Source organism: Aythya marila (genome assembly GCF_965140915.1).
Source record: "Aythya marila genome assembly, chromosome: 11".
Lineage (NCBI taxonomy): Eukaryota > Metazoa > Chordata > Aves > Anseriformes > Anatidae > Aythya > Aythya marila.
In genome coordinates, this window is record NC_139052.1 from 15,433,549 (window position 1) to 15,452,629 (window position 19,081).

The following is a 19,081-nucleotide window of genomic DNA, read 5'->3' on the forward strand; positions in this document are numbered from 1 at the left end:
AGTTTTTTTTTCTTTTCCATTTGTGCTCTCTTATCGAGCTGGTTGCAGGGGTGCACCTTTCCAAAAAGCTTTAGGAGTATTGGGGCTGATAGGCAGAGCTCTGGCACCCACAGGAAAATCCCTTTTGAGCCATTCCCGAAAGTGACCCATGCGTGCAAAGCCTTTGACCGTACATCTTGTTTGTTTTGTGCCGTTGCTTTTCTTAATCTCTCTTTTGGCGGGAGGTGCGTGAATTCCAGCCCGGCATTACATTGCTGGCATCTCAGGGCTTTGCAGTGAAGTACCAGCTTGTCCCTCTCCTGTCAGAGCCAAGGTTTAAAAAAAAAAAAAAAAAAAAAAAAAAACATAATTAAAAACGTGGGTAATTTGTGTAGATAATTACCCCAAACTTGGGATGCTCTTGAAGGTGCAAACTCTGCTCCTGTGCAGCTTCACACACGCACAAAACATAAAAAATCTGGGTGTGCAAGCTGCAAGGCAGTGGAAAATAAATGTGTGGTTGAGTGGTGGTGGGGTTGCAGACAAGGGAATCTGTAGCGATTTGGCATGGGTAACAAAAAGTTGCCTTGCCACGGGGCAAAGGTAAAAGTCCATCTTTGATGTTTCCTGGGTTTGATGTCTGTGAGTTGTATCGCATGTCAGTAATAAAAGATCAAAGATCTCCCAAGTAAGGCTGAGGCACAGCACTAAGCGAGCGGATGTAGCTGGTACAAAATACTTGCATTGCTCTGGGATAGCACCTCGGTGCAAGGTGGTTGGAAAAGCAGATTGAGGGGCAACGTTTCAGGGTCCGAAGGTAGGGACCTGCTCCGTGGTTTATTGTACCGGGTAGAAAACCACACCAACAGGAGGAGAATCTGGCCCACCATTGCCAGGAACAGGCATTTGCTCTTTGATGACAGCCCATTAGAAATAAGCAGAAATGAGCAGCCAGTTGTGCACGTTTGCCACACTGGAAATTTTATCCCAGGATTTTTCAGTACAGGTATGTATTTAGATGTGGTTTAATCTACAGGGCCGTGTCCTGGCGGGTTGGACACCAACAATGTATGGCAATAAGAGCCAGGAGTTACAAATTACTGCACTGCTATTGCTGTGCAAACACCACTGCAGTTGTGCTAATTGTCACCATCTCAAAGCCTTCAGGTGGCAGCTTCTCACTCACAGCACAGGAATTTTTTATGGTAATGATTGCTTGCCAGCCAGAAAGGCACCTACATGTCTACTCCCGCGATCCTGGAGCTCTGCACTGCAGTCTCTCTTGCCCTCTGTGCACTTATGTGGAAGAAAATCATTTGACTCCTATGCAAGAAGAAAGAGATTGGTGTCAGAAAGGCTAGAGTAGCATCCCCACGGATCCTTAACTTTAGAGGCAGTGAACCAGAAAGTGTGCTTTTGTACATTCCTAAGGGGACCCCAGTAGAAAAGCAAAGGAATTTCTGCTTGAATGTGGTAGAGGGAAGGGGAGGAGACGAAGCTGTTTTTCAGTATGTTTTACTTATGGCATTACTCCTCTTACAAACATGTGACCTGCAAACCCAGCAACCCAACGAAGACAAGACATGAATCATTTATGATCGTTTCGTTCTGTATTCATTAAGGGATTTCTTGGTAGTATTGTGCGCCTTAATTGCATCGACATCCCCCACTCACAAATTCAGGAGGGCAAGCTAGAAAATAAGAAAGAAAAAAATCTAAATCTGTGACTGGCAAACAAAGCTTCTTTTCACATCCTGCACTTGCTGGAGACATCAAAGAGAAATGCAGTCGTTTCGCTCTTCTTCTGATCACATATTGATAGTTTATCTTGCCTGACTTCAGCTTTTAGCTCGACACAAATTCCTCTGAACTAGGTGTCATTGATTAGCCCTGTAGTGCACTCGAGCCCAGCAGTGTCCGTGCTGCCACACCACGATAGTCAGCTCTTGGTGGTCCGCAGCACGTGCCATGGGTGTCCTCCTCCCAAAACCCAGGGTGCTGGAATCAGGCACTGGTCCCACAGCCAGGAACAGGGCTGCAGATTTACCTGGTTTTAACATACTTCAAGTTAACTGCAAGAGCCATGAAGACAAAGGTAAAGAAGAAAGTAATTAGACCCATAATTGGGGGATCTTTTGTGTCTGAGGGACACAGATCGTTTCTTTATTCTCCTCTGAAGGGGCATAACTTGGCAATAATTCCGTCTCCATGACATTTATGGGAGAGACTTGAAAGGAGCAGGAGAAAAGAAACAAGACGAGGGACGTTTCCTTGCTGGTCACATGCATCAGAGCTGACATGCTTGGGAATCCTTCCCAAGCCCCCCTCAGATAAGCACTTAGGAGTGACTTAATTGACCATGAGAGCCTTCCGAGTGGCTATTGGCAGCCCTCATCGCAGAGGGCAGGTGCCGGGGACCACAGCTCTTGCTTTCCCTGAACCCCTGTGCTCCTCCACAGAACCTCAGCGGCTGCTCATGCCTCAGCTCGGTCCCTGCCGAAAATGCCACCGTTGTTCCCGGAAAATGCCCCAGTCCCGGCTGCGAAGAGGCCTTCTTGACATTCCTCTGCGTGATGTGCGTTTGCAGCATGATCGGGGCCATGGCGCAGACGCCCTCAGTTATCATACTCATCAGGTAAGGCCAATGCCAGAAGGAACTGGGGGGGCTGCCTGGGGGCTGTGGCCACTGGGGGGCTGCTCACGGGGTGGGGATGGGGCCGGGGGCTCATGGGGTGCTGCTCACTGCACCTGGTTCATCCCTGCCGTGGCTGAAGGGAATAAAGGAATCACTCGTGTTCAGTGTTGGTAAAAAGGGAGTGAGGAGGAACTGGGCTTGCAAACCGAGAAGGTCGCTGCCAGGATGCTGCAAAAAGGGGCAGCAAACTTGGTTTTGCCAAGGCTGGGGTTAGCATGGGAAAGGACCTGCAGAAGTGCAGCTTCCAGTCCAGGCAGGAGGGACGTTACAGCTGCAGCAGCAAAGTGGCAGAACTGCAGCCCCGTGGCCTCAGCATGTAATGGCTGAGATACCATTAGAGATGGCCTGGAGATCTTAGAAATGATGGAAAAATACAAGACTGTGGCAAAGGTGAGCATTGGTCAGTACCCACTTGGCTGGAGTTTGACTTCTCTCACCCTGGACCAAGTCCAAAGCCAGAAGGAACTTTAAAGTACGAAGGACGTCTCGGGGCTGAGCCAATGTGAATAGTTGAAGTAGCTTAGTCAGATAACCGACCCTGTGTTATTTCCAGACACACGGAACACTTCACCCTATGATACAAGTATATATCTAAGCCCACGTTTATCCAGAGGCTGTCACTTAGTGAGAATAATAACCAGAGGCATAAATAGCAAATCCATTCTGCAGCCTGGAAAATTCCAATAAAACCCAATCAATAACGTCTGTATTAGAGGCACACTCTTGAGTGGATCTTGGACAGAACAGCTCGGTGAGGGCATGTCTCCCTGCAGGATACAAAATGAGATATTCCATCTACTGGTTCTTTTCTCTCTTTGCATCTACAGTAGCTAAAGGGAAATCAAATTTCTCATGATAAATATTGTGGCAAAAGTAATTTGAAGTTTGAAGGGTTCTTTGTTCGAGGGAGCTGCCAGCACCTGTAGGATCCTGAATGAAGTTGTCTTTGTGTCGACTTCAAATGAGACAAGCCAGTCACCAGCCAGGAAGAGGAATACAAGAAAAAGGGAAGAGAGCATTAAAAATACTTAGCTCTCAGCTCAGATAAATAAACAGTTCACCCTTCCAAATTAGTAGCTGCACTCCCTTCAGAGTTTTAGTGTTTTATCTGCTAAAATGCATGGGAAAGAGCTGCTCACCATATCCCACCACATGTTCTCTTGCAAATGCCATCTTGGATAAGGCATTGCTAAAAGGAAGTGTTGGCATGTATCCCTGGTGTCTCTGGCAGTGACAACAGCATCATTCGCTTCCTGTGTTTAATTTAAAAGCAAACTCCCCCCACCAGACGAGCAAGAGTTGCACTGGGACTGGGAGTTTTTGTGTGCCCAGGCATGTGCCTGAGATGGCCACAGGGCAGGAACTGAAGTTTTAGCTAGAAAACACTTTAATCAGCTGTAACGGCTCGCCTTGGAGCTGAGGCTCTAGAATTATTTCAGCACTTGGTGTGAAATTTGTCTGCCCTCCCTTCAGAGTCCTCAAATTAGATGTCTTATCTAGGAAGGTCTTTGGTTCAGTGTTGTAGTCAGGAAAAGGAGATGCTTCCAGGTGACAAATTGTACTTCGCACTAAGGTATGGGGATTGACCTTGACTTAATACAGAAAGGTGGACAGGCAGACACTAGCATTGATTAAAAACCACTGATTTTTTTCAAATGATAATCTATTTTTCCCATAATATAAACTTCGATACTGTTTCCGTTTCCTTCATTTCCCATGCTACTGTAGACCCTATTTAAGCCAAGCCATTAATCACTCAAACATTTTTCCAAGGGTAGATACTTCACACCTTCAAGTCTTTTTATCAGGCCTGGGTGTCTGCCTGAAAACTGCTGAAACCAAGCCAGAGGTTATAGGCTTCGTGTAGGAGTCCTGATACCAGGTTACATGGCTTGTGTAATGTCTGAGATAAGGACAGTGATCAGAACGGTCTTCTCTTAATTTAAATCCTATTGCTTTTCTGGCTTTTTAATTGGTATTTTCTGATTCCCCTCCGATATATTTATACAGAGGAGTGCCCATGCCCCCATGGGTGTCACTGGCAGGGCTGAGTGCAGGCCTCTGTGAAGAGCTGGGGGAAAAAAACACCGAGGCCTTTAACATTTCCCTACGTGACAAACCCAGTCACGTGGGGATCACCGTCTGCCTTCCAAGCCTCTGTATACCGTGGGACATAAAATGCTATTATAAGGCTTGAGACCAAGTTAATGATTTCTGAAATGCCAGAGGCTTTGCTGAGCCTGCCTCGAGAGGATAACTTCAGCCAATAGGATCCTTGAGCTAAGCCAATCGGAAAGCCATGAATTACTTTTTAAAGCACCTTTGGAGGTTGATACTAATGCGATAAACCGGGTTCTGCTCATAGCAAAAGGTTGGGCAATGATTGTCTTCCCAGTATAAAACAAATTCCATGAAAAGAAGTCTTGTTGAGCACGTCATCACTGAAAGGCTTGGTTTCACAGGTTGACCAAACATTTTGGTCCATCATCCACCCTTCTCCTCTTATTTCCAGTAGTCTGGGAAGCCTCGGAAAAAGGCATTTTTCTCGCCCACCAATTCTCAGCATGTGGAGCCTGAAAATCATGATGTGGAGTTTGTAAACGATGATTTACTGGGATGGGAATTTCATTTTTCCCTATCCGACAGCAGGATCAGCTGCTGTTATTAATGACTTCGCTAAATTCCAGAACCCATCACATGGCCACTGTCGCAATTACTTTCGAGGCTGTAGGCAAAGGGAGAAGAAAAGCCCCATTAATGACTTTTTGAAGAGGTGGTGGTGGCATCCTGGCTGACAGCACAGAATCGCCATGGGGTGTGTTAATCAAAGCAGAACAATAAGAATCGATTTCACTCTCTCCCTTTCTCCTCCCTACAGAACCGTGAGCCCTGAACTCAAGTCTTATGCTTTGGGGGTGCTTTTCCTGCTTCTCCGTTTGCTAGGTAGGTACAAAAAATTCTCATCTTCCTCCCCAACCCTTCCCTCTCTCACAGATAACACTATTTTTAATATGCAAGAGTTGATTTCTTCTTCATGTGAACTTACACATCAGACACTGTAGTTGTCACGAGTGGGGTCTGAAGCAATGAGGTCTAGGACCTCCCTGTGAAGGATGTTGCATCAAGGCTCCCGAAGGCGCCTTTCCTGCCATTTGGATTGTGCTAATGGAAGAAAATGTGGTGTTGCATGAGAAATGACCATTTCTGCCACGCTCCCATGCAGACGGTTCTCTTCTATAGTTGTTATTAACATGTCAGCAGCTTGCAAAATTACTGCTGTATTGCATATTGCTGAAGTAGAGGAATGTATATTTTTATCCTCATTTGAGGGACAGGAGCTATGTTACATGCTGTGTTTGTCCCTTCCTTCTGGTCTCTCGGAAAAGAAAACAGTGAGATGAGACAGGCTGAGTCCTTGTACTCTCCTGGGGGTTAATATCCCATTAAAATGCATGCAGCTATTCCTCTGGACCAGTATGTGTTTCTCATGTGTGAATTAAAAGGAACACACTGGGCTTTTGTTTATCTGCTGCTTATTTCTAGGTGGAAATTTTTCCCCTTTTAAAGAGATGGCTCCTATTTTAAAGCTCCTGTATTTCAGCTCATTAATCTCAGTGACACATCATTGTGTGGGTCCATCTCACACATATGGTTTCTTCATGTTTTAGGGGTGGAATTTACTTTTTTTAGCGTCAAGCTTCATGCCTCCTGCAGCAGGGCACAGGCAGTACCTTCCCTGCATGGTCCCCCAGTCTCAAAGGGATGAGCTGGAGAGTAAAATGCCATCTTCTAGGCTGTAGAAAGGAAGACCAAAAATCACAAAATAACACTCATTGCCTTGAATAAGTGACTGTATTTATTTACTTATTTTTGGTAACACCTTGTCTCCCATGAGCTGAAAGGAAAACGATAGTCACAGACCAGTTTGCATTAAAGCTCCATCAAACAACCTTATCCAGAGCTCAGATAAGTCAAAGGGAAGCTTCTGGGTTGACTTGGCCTGGATCTGGTTCAAGCCTTGCAAAGACAGCATTTTCCTTTGCTGTCAGTGCTGCTCTCAGGTTTTGGCCTGTCTTCTTTGGCTGAATGTGGAGTGTCAGCAGGCAAGTGTGCTAGGAGGAGATCTGTGGGTTGTTGTTTCCAAATGAAAAAGTACTTAAGGGGGAAGGTTTTCTCTCTTCTCTCAACATTTTGAAAGAGAGAAACCTTCTGAGATAGCAGCATCTTGAATTCCACTAAAACTGGGCTCTGACGCATGTACTGAAGATGAATAGATCTTTTTTTTTCTTCCTATAAAGAAACCATAGTAAGAATTTAAACTCAAATCTTTATATGTTGCTCTGTCACTAAGGAATTCCCTTGAAATAAGAGAATATATCCAGCAACATAGCTAGAACATACAGAAAATGAAGAGAAAGGTACTTTTCAATATAAACCATGGTATCCAAATCTTGCCCTTAACAATCTGAGGTTTGAGACTAGCTTTACTGATTTATTTTAAAAGCTTTTCAGTTCACCTTTAAGCTTTGACTTAAGAAGAGAGTGATAATAGCTGCTTCTTGAACCAAAGGAGAGTATTAAATATAGGTGGTATGAGACCCAGAGGTGCAATCGTAGCTAATAGATTTCGGTAAGCCAGGGGTAACTTTTTTTCTATGGCCCTGCAGTTTCTGCATGAAATATGTATCACAGAAATTTTTGCCACGCTTTGCACTAAGAGGTAAAGCATGATTGAATCTCTTTAATATTCACTATAATAACATGAAACACCACTGAATTCTTCCAGTATCCTTCTGGATGTATTATCTCATTCCACAGGAACTCTGCTGAGAGAGAGCAGCGTAACAGTGTTTTCATACAGAAGTGCTACTGCAGTTTCTCAGGGAACAATGTAAAGCAATGCAATTGGAGCCAAAGGTTTTCAGAAGCAGCAGTTGCTATACAAGAAGCTCTGATAGGGACGTTCTTTCCCTATAACATCTCATGCATAGAGAGGTAGGGCTGATGGGACTAGAAACCTGGAATCTCTGAGTGCTTCCAGTAGCTGGGGAAGTTCGGAGCTGGATGGGAAGCGTGCAGTTCAGATCCCTCTGAGATTGAAAAATGGCTTTTGGAAACAGCACGAGACAAAACATCCTTGATAATTCCATCCTGATTGTGTCAGGGATTGTCAGCACTGACTGGGCATGTCTGGAATGGTGAAAGGGTTTAGTCATGTGCAGAGATCCTGGATGCGTCCTTTCTGAACTGTGTTCACCATGCATCCTGGCATAGCCTCCACTTACCAGGGGGCTTCATTTGTTTTTTCCTACGAGCCCATGTTGTTTGCCTGTCTTCTTCCAAGACGAGAAAAATGCAGTGCTTCCCTTGGGAGGACTTTCCTATCCACAGTGTAATCCCTCAACTGCCATGTTTCAGAGGGTCTAATCACTGCATCATCCCAAAAGTCATGTGCCCTTTCCCCTGAAATTACCTGAAACTCTGGTTGCTAAAAAGAATTTTTTGTGTGTATTTTTCTTAAAGGTTTCCACACCTGCCTGCATCCACGTAGGTATAGCTTTGTAGTTCAGTCAAACAGGTCCTTCGTCAGGTCTCGTAAGCAGCAACTTCCAGGCCAAATTATCTTGAAAAGCTGGAAAACCAGCTGAAAGCAGCTGATGGGAGTGATCACTATTTCTGGAGTTCTGCCTATGCACCTCCAAAGCTTTGCACCAGCTTCTCTCAGTGTGTCCATAAGTATGGGTTCACACCTCAAAATTCTGATTCGCATGCAGCTTTCCCTTGACATGTCATTGACATGACGAACAGCAAGCTGGCACTGACTGTTTTTCCAGAACATAACCAGGTCTTAGATGTGATGACTGGAACTAGTGTTTGTAACAAAAGGATCGTCTTGCTTTTATATCGTCTATTTTTATTTACTACATCCATGCTATTAATGACTGGTTAAAACGAGTACCAGAAGTCCGTATAGCCTTTCTTCCTTCCTGCATTTATTAACATATAAGGAAGATCAAACAAAAACTGCAGAGCTCTAGTCATCAAAATAAAATAAAGAGATCTCAGCTGCCACAGGGAACAGTGAAGACAACCAATTTATTTGTAGTCGTAGGATATATGTCATGAATGTCACTGTTTTGTTCGTGACAAGCTGAAAGAAGGCATCTTATCTAAGCCTGGAAATCCAGGTTAATGATGAAACCGGATCCAAGATTAAGCACTTTTCTGTCTAAAAACTGCAGTCCTTGTGTCTGTTTGCCTACACATGTATTTATAGAGTCTCAGCCATCGCAGCACCTACAAATGGGGTGATACTGTCAAGGCCCAATCTGGGAGAGTACATGGTGCCCACAGTGTTCTTCTCCGTGCTTGCTGTCTTAGCCCACAGCAGTAAGTTTTGTTTGTGTATTTTTTTTTGGGTTTTGTTCCCCACCCCCTCTCCCCCAGGTTTATCCACTTTCCATCCGTTTTTGTTCCCCCCCGTAAATATAGCAGAAGGAAAAGAAATGCTCTGCATTATGTAGAGCATCCACATTTAGAGCATCCACATTTTCTTCTGCACGCTCGGTGCCCACGTGCCAGCTGGGGAGCACACAGCTGGATGTGGACAGCCTCACCACCGTGGGGGTAATGTGAAATGGGGTAATGTGATGCTCTACAGTATCCCTGTAAGATGAGAAAAAGTAGAGAAGAAAAACCATCGCCTTTATTGGTTAACAGAGATTGGAGTGATTGCTTTGCTTTTTGATTGCAGCTCTGTTGCAAATGGAGAAATGCTCATCAGCCGTTAGCTGCAGTGGCTCTGGGAGAATCCTGCTGTGATGTTTCACTTGATGACACACTGAAAATTTCCCTTCTTTTCCTATTTAATACTGGCATGCATTACAGGCCATTGTTTCTTCTCCTTGGATCAGAGGAAAGCCTACTCCTCTGCCAGCAAAAGGTCCAAAACTAGCTCTCAGTGCCCCAGCTGATTTCAGACTCTGGAGTCCTGTGACACCCTTCAAGTGAGCATCCCAGAGTGCAGAATTACCAGAATCTAAACAGAGAGCAAGCTACAGGGCCATCCTCCTCCTCTTTCATTTACTCCTCCACCCAGCTTCAAACCAGAAGCTTAATGTAAGGCACTTAAACTTGAGAAAATCCTACCTGCATTTGGGATATCAGCAGGAGTCTGTTCCATAGATAATGAGTCCAGAATAAAAACTCGTATCCACAGCCTTTGTTTAGGTTGATTTAGAACTAAAAAAAAAAAAAAAAAAAAAAAAAAAAAAAACAGAAGAGAATTACAGGCTCCATCTGGGACCATTAACCTTGATAAGTGTCCTCTCTTTCCATTCACTGCAATCACGTCCTCTCCCTTTATCGTAAAGATCATAAAAGCATGATTTGTCTCTCTTATTTTGACAGGTTTTATTCCACCTCCCCTGATCTTTGGGGCTGGAATTGACTCCACGTGTCTGTTCTGGAGCACGTTCTGTGGCGAGCAAGGAGCCTGCGCACTGTATGACAACGTGGTCTATAGATACCTGTACGTTAGTATCGCTATAGCCCTCAAGTCTTTTGCATTCATCTTGTACACAACCACCTGGCAGTGCTTGAGGAAAAACTATAAAAGATACATCAAGAACCACGAAGGTGGGCTCAGCACTAGTGAGTTTTTTGCCTCTACTCTCACCTTAGACAATCTGGGGCGGGACTCGGTGCCCCAAAATCAATCACATAGGACAAAATTTATCTATAACCTTGAAGATCATGAGTGGTGTGAAAATATGGAGTCCGTTTTATAGTGACCGTGGAGGGGTGAACTATATTAATAATACAAGGGTCCTTTTTAATAAAAACAAGAGGAGAGTGAGAGTGAAGAATTACAATTGCAAAGCAACAATGGCAACACAGGAAACTTTTGTCTTTTTCTCAAAGTCAAACCCAGTCAGGATTCTTGAGAACAACATCTTTTCATGGGATCACTTGCGATATCCTGCGGGGTGATGGAGAAAGCAGGGAGCTGCTGCGGCTGGGTACCAGCCCCTTTGATGACAGTACGGGCTTCCAAAACGGGAATCGATGAAGGGCATCCACAGAGGTTCATCGGAGAGCTCGGCAAACGGACAGGCTTGGGCATGAAGCATAGAGAAAGCAAGATGTTAATGGCAGGGATGCGTGGAGCCCTGCCGGGCTGTTCGAACCCGGCGCACGCCGTGATGGCAAAGAGAGAACGGTGCTGGAGTTGTTCAACCACTCACACTCTGCCACCAGCCACGAGTCCACACTAAATACCTTCAGAGCTGCTGGAAACCTTCCAGGTAGCTGGCAGTGCTGTCCGAGTATCCGAGTCCTTCCAGCTGAGGCGCATTCGCAGATCACAGCCCTTTGGGTGGCTGTGAATAGCTGTGCTCAGATCTGTCAAACCCAGTAAAGTTCGAGACATTTGCTCACACTTGCCAAACGTGCTGTCATTTTTAAAGGGGGATGAATTCCAAATATTTGTCTGCGTAGTCCTCTAATAAGGTTTTATAAAGTTATTTTCAAATCTATGTTAACCCTTAAATCGCTGACACTTTTCCATAGGGTGGATTTATTTATGCTAGTTCGGGGAAGGATTCTGTTTAATAATATGACTGAAGGGGTTTGTTTAATCCTCTGCGTTTTTTATCCATACGCCTTCATTCTAATATGCTACCAAGCCAATGAAGACACATAATATGTTTTTAAAAAAGAGAATGAATGCACTGTGTCTCTATTAAAAAAAAAAAGTCAGTTGGAAAATTATAGATAATATGATGATTTACATAATATAGTTTTTTCATATTATATGTGACTCAGTGAATACATATATATATATGGAGAGACTATTTATGTTCTCTCCAGTTTTTAAAGATATATATATATAATTTGCAATCTAGAAATTGGGTGGTGGATGTTTTCTTTAAAGCGTGTGTGTGTGTGTGTGTGTGTACACAAGATGAAAGGAATACCGACCTTGATCCTCACAACTGATATTTTTTTCACCTGAGAAATGCCACTCACTTCAATGGAAGCCATGTGAGAAAGGTGGAATAATCTCCTCTCCTGGAGGCCACATTTTGACCTTAGATGTGCAAATTGTGTTCCTGTGGAAGGCTGGGTTGTGGGAGCAGAGGCTGGCCGGCACTAAGCACCTCTGAATTTTTCATTCAGATCCTCAAGAGGCACCCATACAAGAACAGATTTGGCTTTGCCTTTGCAATGCAGTCTTAGCCAAGACTGTAAAGAATCAAGGGAAAACTTTCATCTGATTTCAAGAAGCATTGGGCCAGGCTTATTTTGCATGCTTTTTTTTCTTTTCCAAAACATTCCTGTTGGGAAGCAATACTAAGCGGTTGTGTTTGATGAGTTTTCCCCAGTCAGAAATGGAAACCAGGCCCATTTCCAATGGAGTAAATGTCAGAAGGGTTTTAAGGGTTAGCATCTTAATAAAACAAAAAATAATAAATGCCTTTTTTGTTCATATTTTGAAGCTGTTGTGAACTTGCAGATGTTTAGAGAAGTAACCTGGTATGTTGAACCGAATGCTGGACATCACTTCTATGCAGCTGGAGATGGGCTGATCGTCCCCAGGTCCTTGTCCACTGCTGGCAGTGGGCACCCTACAGCTGCTGTGGTTACAGGGGAGCTGGTAACTTGCTACTCATGTTCAGCACTGCTTTTAGCAGACTTTGCTCTTATTTTGGCATTTAAACATGGGTGTGGGGTATCAAACTGCTTCCGTCTGACTTACTTTACAAGTGTGTTTGTAATTTATGCACAGCGTTAAATGTTCAGCAACAATAAGGGAAAAAAAACAAAAAAAAAGGTGTATCAAATAAACTCCACGGTGCCAAATGCTAAACAGATATTGTAACTGCAGATACTCGATTCTTGGTTTTCAGCCATGTTAAGGATCGTTTGATTAATGAAGGAGTTTAAGAAAAAAAAAATTACAAAGCTATGCAGTGCCATTGTTACGCTGGGTGGTAAATGATGCTTTTTAGACCATTAGATTTGTTTAGTATATCCTGTCTGATAAAATAAGAGATACTGCATCCATAAAACAATGAATTTAAAAAAGGCACAGGGTGCATAACTGTCTCATAAAATATGTATAATTGTCAAGTATAAGCCTTTGAAATCATTCTGTACAGTTCTCTTCATTCTGGAAATTTATTACTTAGACTGCTGTCTTTTCAAATGTTAGCTCATAATTTTATACCATACACACACATTCAGACTTGAACACAAACGTTGGAGAACAGAGCCTTTCTCAGAGCCTGACTGCTTGAAATTCTATAACCCCCTCCACAATTCCATCTCTTCCCCTCTGAAAGTCCAAGGTGAAGGAGAATGACGTGCTGGCATGATGCAAAACAAACTCCCAGTGTTCAAGAGCTGAGGTTTGTCAGTACAGTCAAAAGCCCCCCTTGACCGGAGTTATAGAAACAGGATTCCAGAACACTTAATGCTTTCAATTTTTTTTCCTCCTTTTTTTTTTTTTAATCTCTTCTCATGGTGTGTATGGGAGATGCAGTTGAATGGGGTTACTTTTATTATTTTTAAGCTGTAACTTAAAATATCTGCATGATTGTTGCTTTATTTCTTTTGATAATGTGGCTTTTGAAAAGCTCTCTTCCCATCCTCCTCTTTTTTAAGGATGTATCAGATGCCTGCATCGTGAAGGGTTTTACTGTCAGTGCTTTGGTACAGATTCAAATAAAAGTTTTATTTTAAAGAAAATGTGCAGACCAGAACCCTCATCCATCCCAGCAACCTCTTTGCTTTTCTGATTTCAAAACCACAGATCAGTTTTGCCTGCAACCCCATTTTTGTTTTAGAATAACAAGTGGAGAGTCTCAGACATCCTCCTCCTTCCCAAAACGCGGTGCGCGCCTTAGCCTGCGAGCACTCCACTTCCATCCACAACTGCCTTAATGTGCGGGACACCTGAGAACAAAGATGGGGTTAGAAACATGTCCATTCCTGGGAGCAGAAGTAGTGGCATGGTCTGAGCCGTGCAGTGCAGATTTAGAGTTAGAAATTCTTCTCCATATTCAGAGGCATAAAAATTCAGGGTTTTGCTGAGGCCACCGTCTCAGCAGAAATTTTATTTTGACATCTCCAGGCACTGTGTTCTCTTCTTGGCTGTCTGCTAAGGATGGGATGTTGGAGATTTAATCTCCTTGAGGTTGAGCAGTCTCTAAGGTTCGTCTGGTTGCCTCGCGTGACTTCAGATTGGGGGTTCCCTTCCCTTGCATAGATCCCACCTTGGAATTGCCCCAGTTGAATCAGAAGGGAATCCCAATCTAAAATTGGAGCAGATGACACTAGAATCTGTCCCATTGGTGTTTTTTTGTTGTTTGGGTTGTTTCCTTTTTCAACAAGAAGATGCATTTTCAGAACCTTCTTTTTTAATACGTGTTGAAATCATACATTTTTCTGTCTTTGCCCAGCACATCTTGGATGTGCAATGGGAATAAAAAGGCCATCACTCAAATTATCTAGACCAAATCCCCATTCCTTAGAATTTGAAGGGTTTGCAAGGAACTCAGAAGGGCCTCACGCTGCCATGCCCCTGTGAGATGCTCTGAGCTACTCAGAGCCCCTATTTTTAATCTCAGCTGGGTCTCACCTTGCTGGGAAGGTGAAAAGGGAAAGATGCAGAAAGGAATTAGCTGCTTCAGAATTGAACTGGCAGGCTGCAGACATTTGGAAAGTGATTGGAGTGTTTCCAAATGGCTAAGACACGTAGCTTTTTTTTTTTTTTTTTTTTTTTTTCTCAAAAGAAATAATAAAGGGAATGATTGAGACTTCCAGTCCCTCCAATCCCCATCAGGGTTCAAAGTAGCATCCTTGGCTGGCTTCTGTTCATCAGAACTGTTGGAAGCAATATATTGGGGGCTTACCTTTGTGTGTCACTCCAGACACATTTTCTTAGAGTGAAAAAGAGAGACAGAAAGGCAACTGCAGCCAGTAACCAGCAGCTTCACCCCAGAGCAAACCCAAGACACCCCCGAGGCTGCCGGCACCATGAAGCTTTAGCCCCAGAGTCGGCCACGGCCGTTGCTGTCAAGTGAATTTTTTCACAGCCGGTTGTGTTGGCCTGTGTTTTCTTAAGGCTTGGACAGTCTTGCTGTGATGTTTGTTTTATTCTTGGCAGGTGACATGGGGAATTGTCAGTATGAAAGACATATGCAAATGTTTCACTGGACTGATGTGATAACAGCTTTGTTCGCAGGGGCTTCCAGACTTATTTCCACTCTGCGTTTAGACACAGCCTTGCTCATCTATCCCCCACATATGTGAACTTTTGCAGGCAGAAGCAGGTTTGCTGTTGCTTTCTCTCCAGATCTGATTAATTCCTGCCAAATTCAGAGGCTTTCCATGCACTGGGCTGAGCACCCTGGGTATAAGCAATAATACTGACCTGTTCCTGCTTCCATTAGGAGCTTTTTCTTTTCCTACCTAAGCCAGAGATCACCTCTCCCAAAATCCCATGTTGCTGCTGTGACCCTCCTGCTTTGTGACAGCAGCTCAGGAGCCTCCAGAAAATCTCCTTTCCTCCTAACGTGATGCCCTCCAGTCCCCACAGCCTCACACACCACAGGCAGCCAAGACACCATCAGTTGTAGGAGCAGCCCTTAATTAAGTTTGGCAGCCACATGAAGGGAGCCTTTGGCACAAGTCAGGCTTCATTTCAGGCTGAGGTTGATCCAAGGAGGAAGGGAACGAGGGCACTACAGGGCTGTGGGCTTAGGGATGTTATGAGCTTGTGGTGTTTTCCCCAAATTCTTCTGATTAACTGCAGCAGAGAAGAACATAACAGCGTAGAAAGGGAAAGATTAGCAATACCCTGACAGTTTCTAGTGCTGGGCTTGTTCTACATGATGTTGGTGTCTGCACATGGCAAAAAGCAATAAGAAACTTGTCAAGTCCAACTCAGCAAATAATTTATAGCGACTTCATAAATGAATTTTCCCTTTTATTTCCTCCTTGCGAATTGCTGAGAAAAACAAGAAAAGGCCTCCAGTGTATTTGCAAGGTCATTTCTGCATATAATCTGTGGTCGGGAGAGGGGCTGAAAAAGCTTCCTTATAATTCATGCAAGTTGGTTTGTTCTGTCTGGACACCGCAGCCACTGGGGACATTTCTGATCCCCACTTCCCGAGACTGGAATTTTCTCATCAGTGCAAATGTTTAGTTCAGAAGGATGTGATTAGAAATTGAGTAAGAGGAGCCTTGCTCAATGCCAGTGGGCAGAGCGCCGCTGGACATGCACAGCTCTGGGACAGCCAAAGTGCTGGCTTTCAGCTCCCGGTTCACTTTCCAGGAATATTCTCTCACAGATGCTTGAAATTCTCTGCCTCTCGCAGTGTTCCTACCAGTTAATGCATTCATTTGAGTAATTACAGAGAGCAAACACGAGAAGGGTATGAACCCAGACAAAAACAAATTGGTATTAAGGTGAAGCAGGTGGTGGGAATTTTATTTGCAGTGTTTGCAGAGCTCTTAGACCTGAAGCAAAAATCTCTCGGGAATCGACAAGTCGCATATGGCCTGACTTAGCTTGGTTCTTCCCAACTGAACTGCCAGTCGGCAGGACAGCGAAAGGCATCTTTCCCCTCCACTGGTATATTTTAGTCCTCCAAAACCCATTTGTTTTGCAGTATGGCATCGCACAAATACCAGTGCTTTTACCCTTCAGTGCAAGCTGCATCCAAGTGCTATGTTTTTGGTGCCTCACAACAGTGTGAACCCAAAAGGAAGAAATGAGCCCTGTTCTCTGCCCGGGATGCTTCCAGTGAGCCCGGAGGGTTGCGATCCCCCTTGTAGGATCACAGCCGTTTTCCTGAAGTCCTTAGTGCAGTGGGACCAAAACCGGGCTCTGCTGAGTGCAGGCTGGGCCCTGTCCTACTGCATGTTATTGCCTTCTTGATGCTTTCAGTTAAACGCCTCGTCGTGCGGGTGTACATTACTGTCACTGACAACTGTTAGGGTTTGCTGGTGGTCTCTGACCCCCAGAGTTTGGGAGACTCCGTGTTAGCACCAAAAGCAGCTCCCGTCCTGCTCGTTTGGGAAGGAGCCATCTCAGAGCAGGGCTCAGTGGGAATATTGCAGAGTGCTGGGACCACACAGCATCACGAGCAAAAGGCAAAAAGGCAGCTCTTGGTGCTCTTGGGTACAAGTCCATGGGGAGGAGGGTGGGATGGGAGCAGGGGAAGAGCTGTGACCTTCTAAAACCCATAGTGCCTACCGCTGCAAACGGACCGCTGTGCTGTATTATAGTATACGTGACGACCGTGTAAATAAAGTACAATAAACGTGGTGTTTGTTAGGATTTTGATACAAGACAAATGCAGTCTGCAAAAAAAAAAAAAAAAATGTTTTGTTTTGTTTTTTTCCCTGCTGTATGTTCTTATATCACATTCCAGGCATGGGGACGTTTGGGGTCGTGTGAGCTAGAAGCACGTAAACAGCATTAGATGGGAAATGTTTGCAATAAGGACATTTTAAAATTCCTCTTGCCCTCTATAGATAAGAACCAAGCACCATGTGAAAGGCAGAGCAGAGGGAGTGGGGCAGCCTCAGTGCACAGGAGGAGCGCGGCTCTTTACTCGGGGTGGTCGGTGGGCAGAAGCAGCAGCACTGCCCAGCCACCTCGCCATGCTTCTGATTTCTCCTGGCTCGTTTTCCTGATGCAGAGGCTGATCGGGAGCATATACCCTGCCTGTGTAACCCAGTTATTCTCCACCCTTGAGATCCCTCAGCAGCAGCTACAGCTGAGCAAACTCGAGAGCTTAAAATTCAAAGCAAATTGGGAAAGAAGTTATCCTGTTAACTCAACCAGCTGGCCCCTCTGTGGCTCTGGCAAACACTGAGGGCCTTTTTTTTTCTCCCCCCTTTTTTTTTTTTTTTGACTGATAAGAATATTGGGAACTTAATCTCTTCTTTAACCCACTCCTTCTCCATCCTCACGTTTCTCCATGGTGCAGTAACGGAGAACAACACACCCACATGTTTCTGCTGCCTGCCCTCCAAGCCCTGATGTCTCATAGCTGGGTTTTGGGGAGCGTTTCCTCCAGAAGCTGAGGACTTCTCTGGCAAGTGTTTGTGGCTGGTGCAGAGATGCAGTACACCATCAGCCCATGGAGGATGCTTCCACATTGGTCATCTTGTTGAAGGATAAGACCATCACTCACCATTTGCCACACCTGGGGCTTGAAACTCACCCCCAGGGCCCACGATATCAGCTGAGCACCTCCCCGCCTCTGTGCCAGGCCAGTCAGTGCTGTGGGACCCACATATCATTGCTGTTCTTCCACCAGCTGGGCAGAGCAGCATTTTTGGGAGGCCGTACACCCAAAGGAGGTCCCTGCTGCGTGGGGCAGCTCCATCGAGGTCTGCAGCACGGGACCTGCCCCTGCTTCAGGCTGCGGGTCAGCCCCTTCCTATGGTGCCCAAGGGAAAGCCTTTGAAGCATGCTGGTTTTACTGCTGGGCATTTTGCAGATGCTTTTAGCAGCACTTCCAAAATAAACCAAAACTTGGTTTGGAAAAGGAAATATTTCGCTGTGCAATTGATTTAAAAAAAAAAAAAAAAGAGAGAGAGAGAGAGAAACCACATGCTCGATATATTTTGAGTACTGCATTCTGTATTTTTGCAGCTTATATTTTCCAGATGAGCAGTTTAGAAATATGTGATGTGAAATAACATACTGTAAGTTTGCTGTAAATGATATTAAAAACACTATTTTCATTCTTCTCCTGTCTCACTGGATGATCTCTTTCGGTACTCCCTTTCTTTACAGCTCGGCTGGCCGGGCTGGTGCTCTGTCTCTCCCAGAAGGGTTTGTTTCAGTAAAAGCAGCGCAGAGAGTTTGGGTTGGATGTTTGATGTCGAGGTGCAATTTGTTAGGAATGGCAGTGGGGCTGGACATTTTCCTGTGCATGCACAGTGCCTGCAGAGGAGAGCTCCTGGAGAAGAAGTGGTTGTGGCAGAGAGCACAGGGCAGATCCTTGGAAAGGTGGATCCTCAGCTGAAGTTTGATTAGTGTTTGTAGAAAAGGAGAGGGAGAAGCAGGGCATATTAAGTGGTTGCTGAATGGGAGAACTCGAACCCAGGAAGATCGTAAGGCGAGGAGGAGCTCAGAGGGAATGTGAGTCGAGCAGTTTGGAAGAATGGTGGATGTCTTCTTGTTTGACACTCTTTGTGTCAGTTCAGCTGTGCAGGGGGGAAAAAAAAAAAAAAAAGTGCTTTTAGTTAAAATAACGAGAGCTCAGTGAAGTGGCTGAGCCCTGCGAAGTACCCTGAGAGCCTGCAGCTGGTTTTGCTTGGAGAGCTGGAGAGGTTTTCTGTCTTCATCTCCATCAGCACACCCAGGGCCCCAGGGTCCAG

At 44.8% G+C, this 19,081-nt stretch overlaps 1 protein-coding gene across 1 annotated transcript in view; it reads left to right on the top strand.

The window, feature by feature from the left end:
- SLCO3A1 (solute carrier organic anion transporter family member 3A1) overlaps positions 1–13,669 on the top strand; it is a 124,837-nt gene extending 111,168 nt beyond the window's left edge. Inside the window, exons 8-10 of the mRNA XM_082768831.1 lie at positions 2,439–2,614; positions 5,553–5,617; positions 10,085–13,669. Of these exons, the coding sequence (XP_082624957.1) occupies positions 2,439–2,614; positions 5,553–5,617; positions 10,085–10,464 (621 nt within the window). The 3' untranslated portion in view covers positions 10,465–13,669. The remainder of the gene's footprint in view (positions 1–2,438; positions 2,615–5,552; positions 5,618–10,084) is intronic.
- The last annotated feature ends 5,412 nt before the right edge of the window (positions 13,670–19,081 follow it).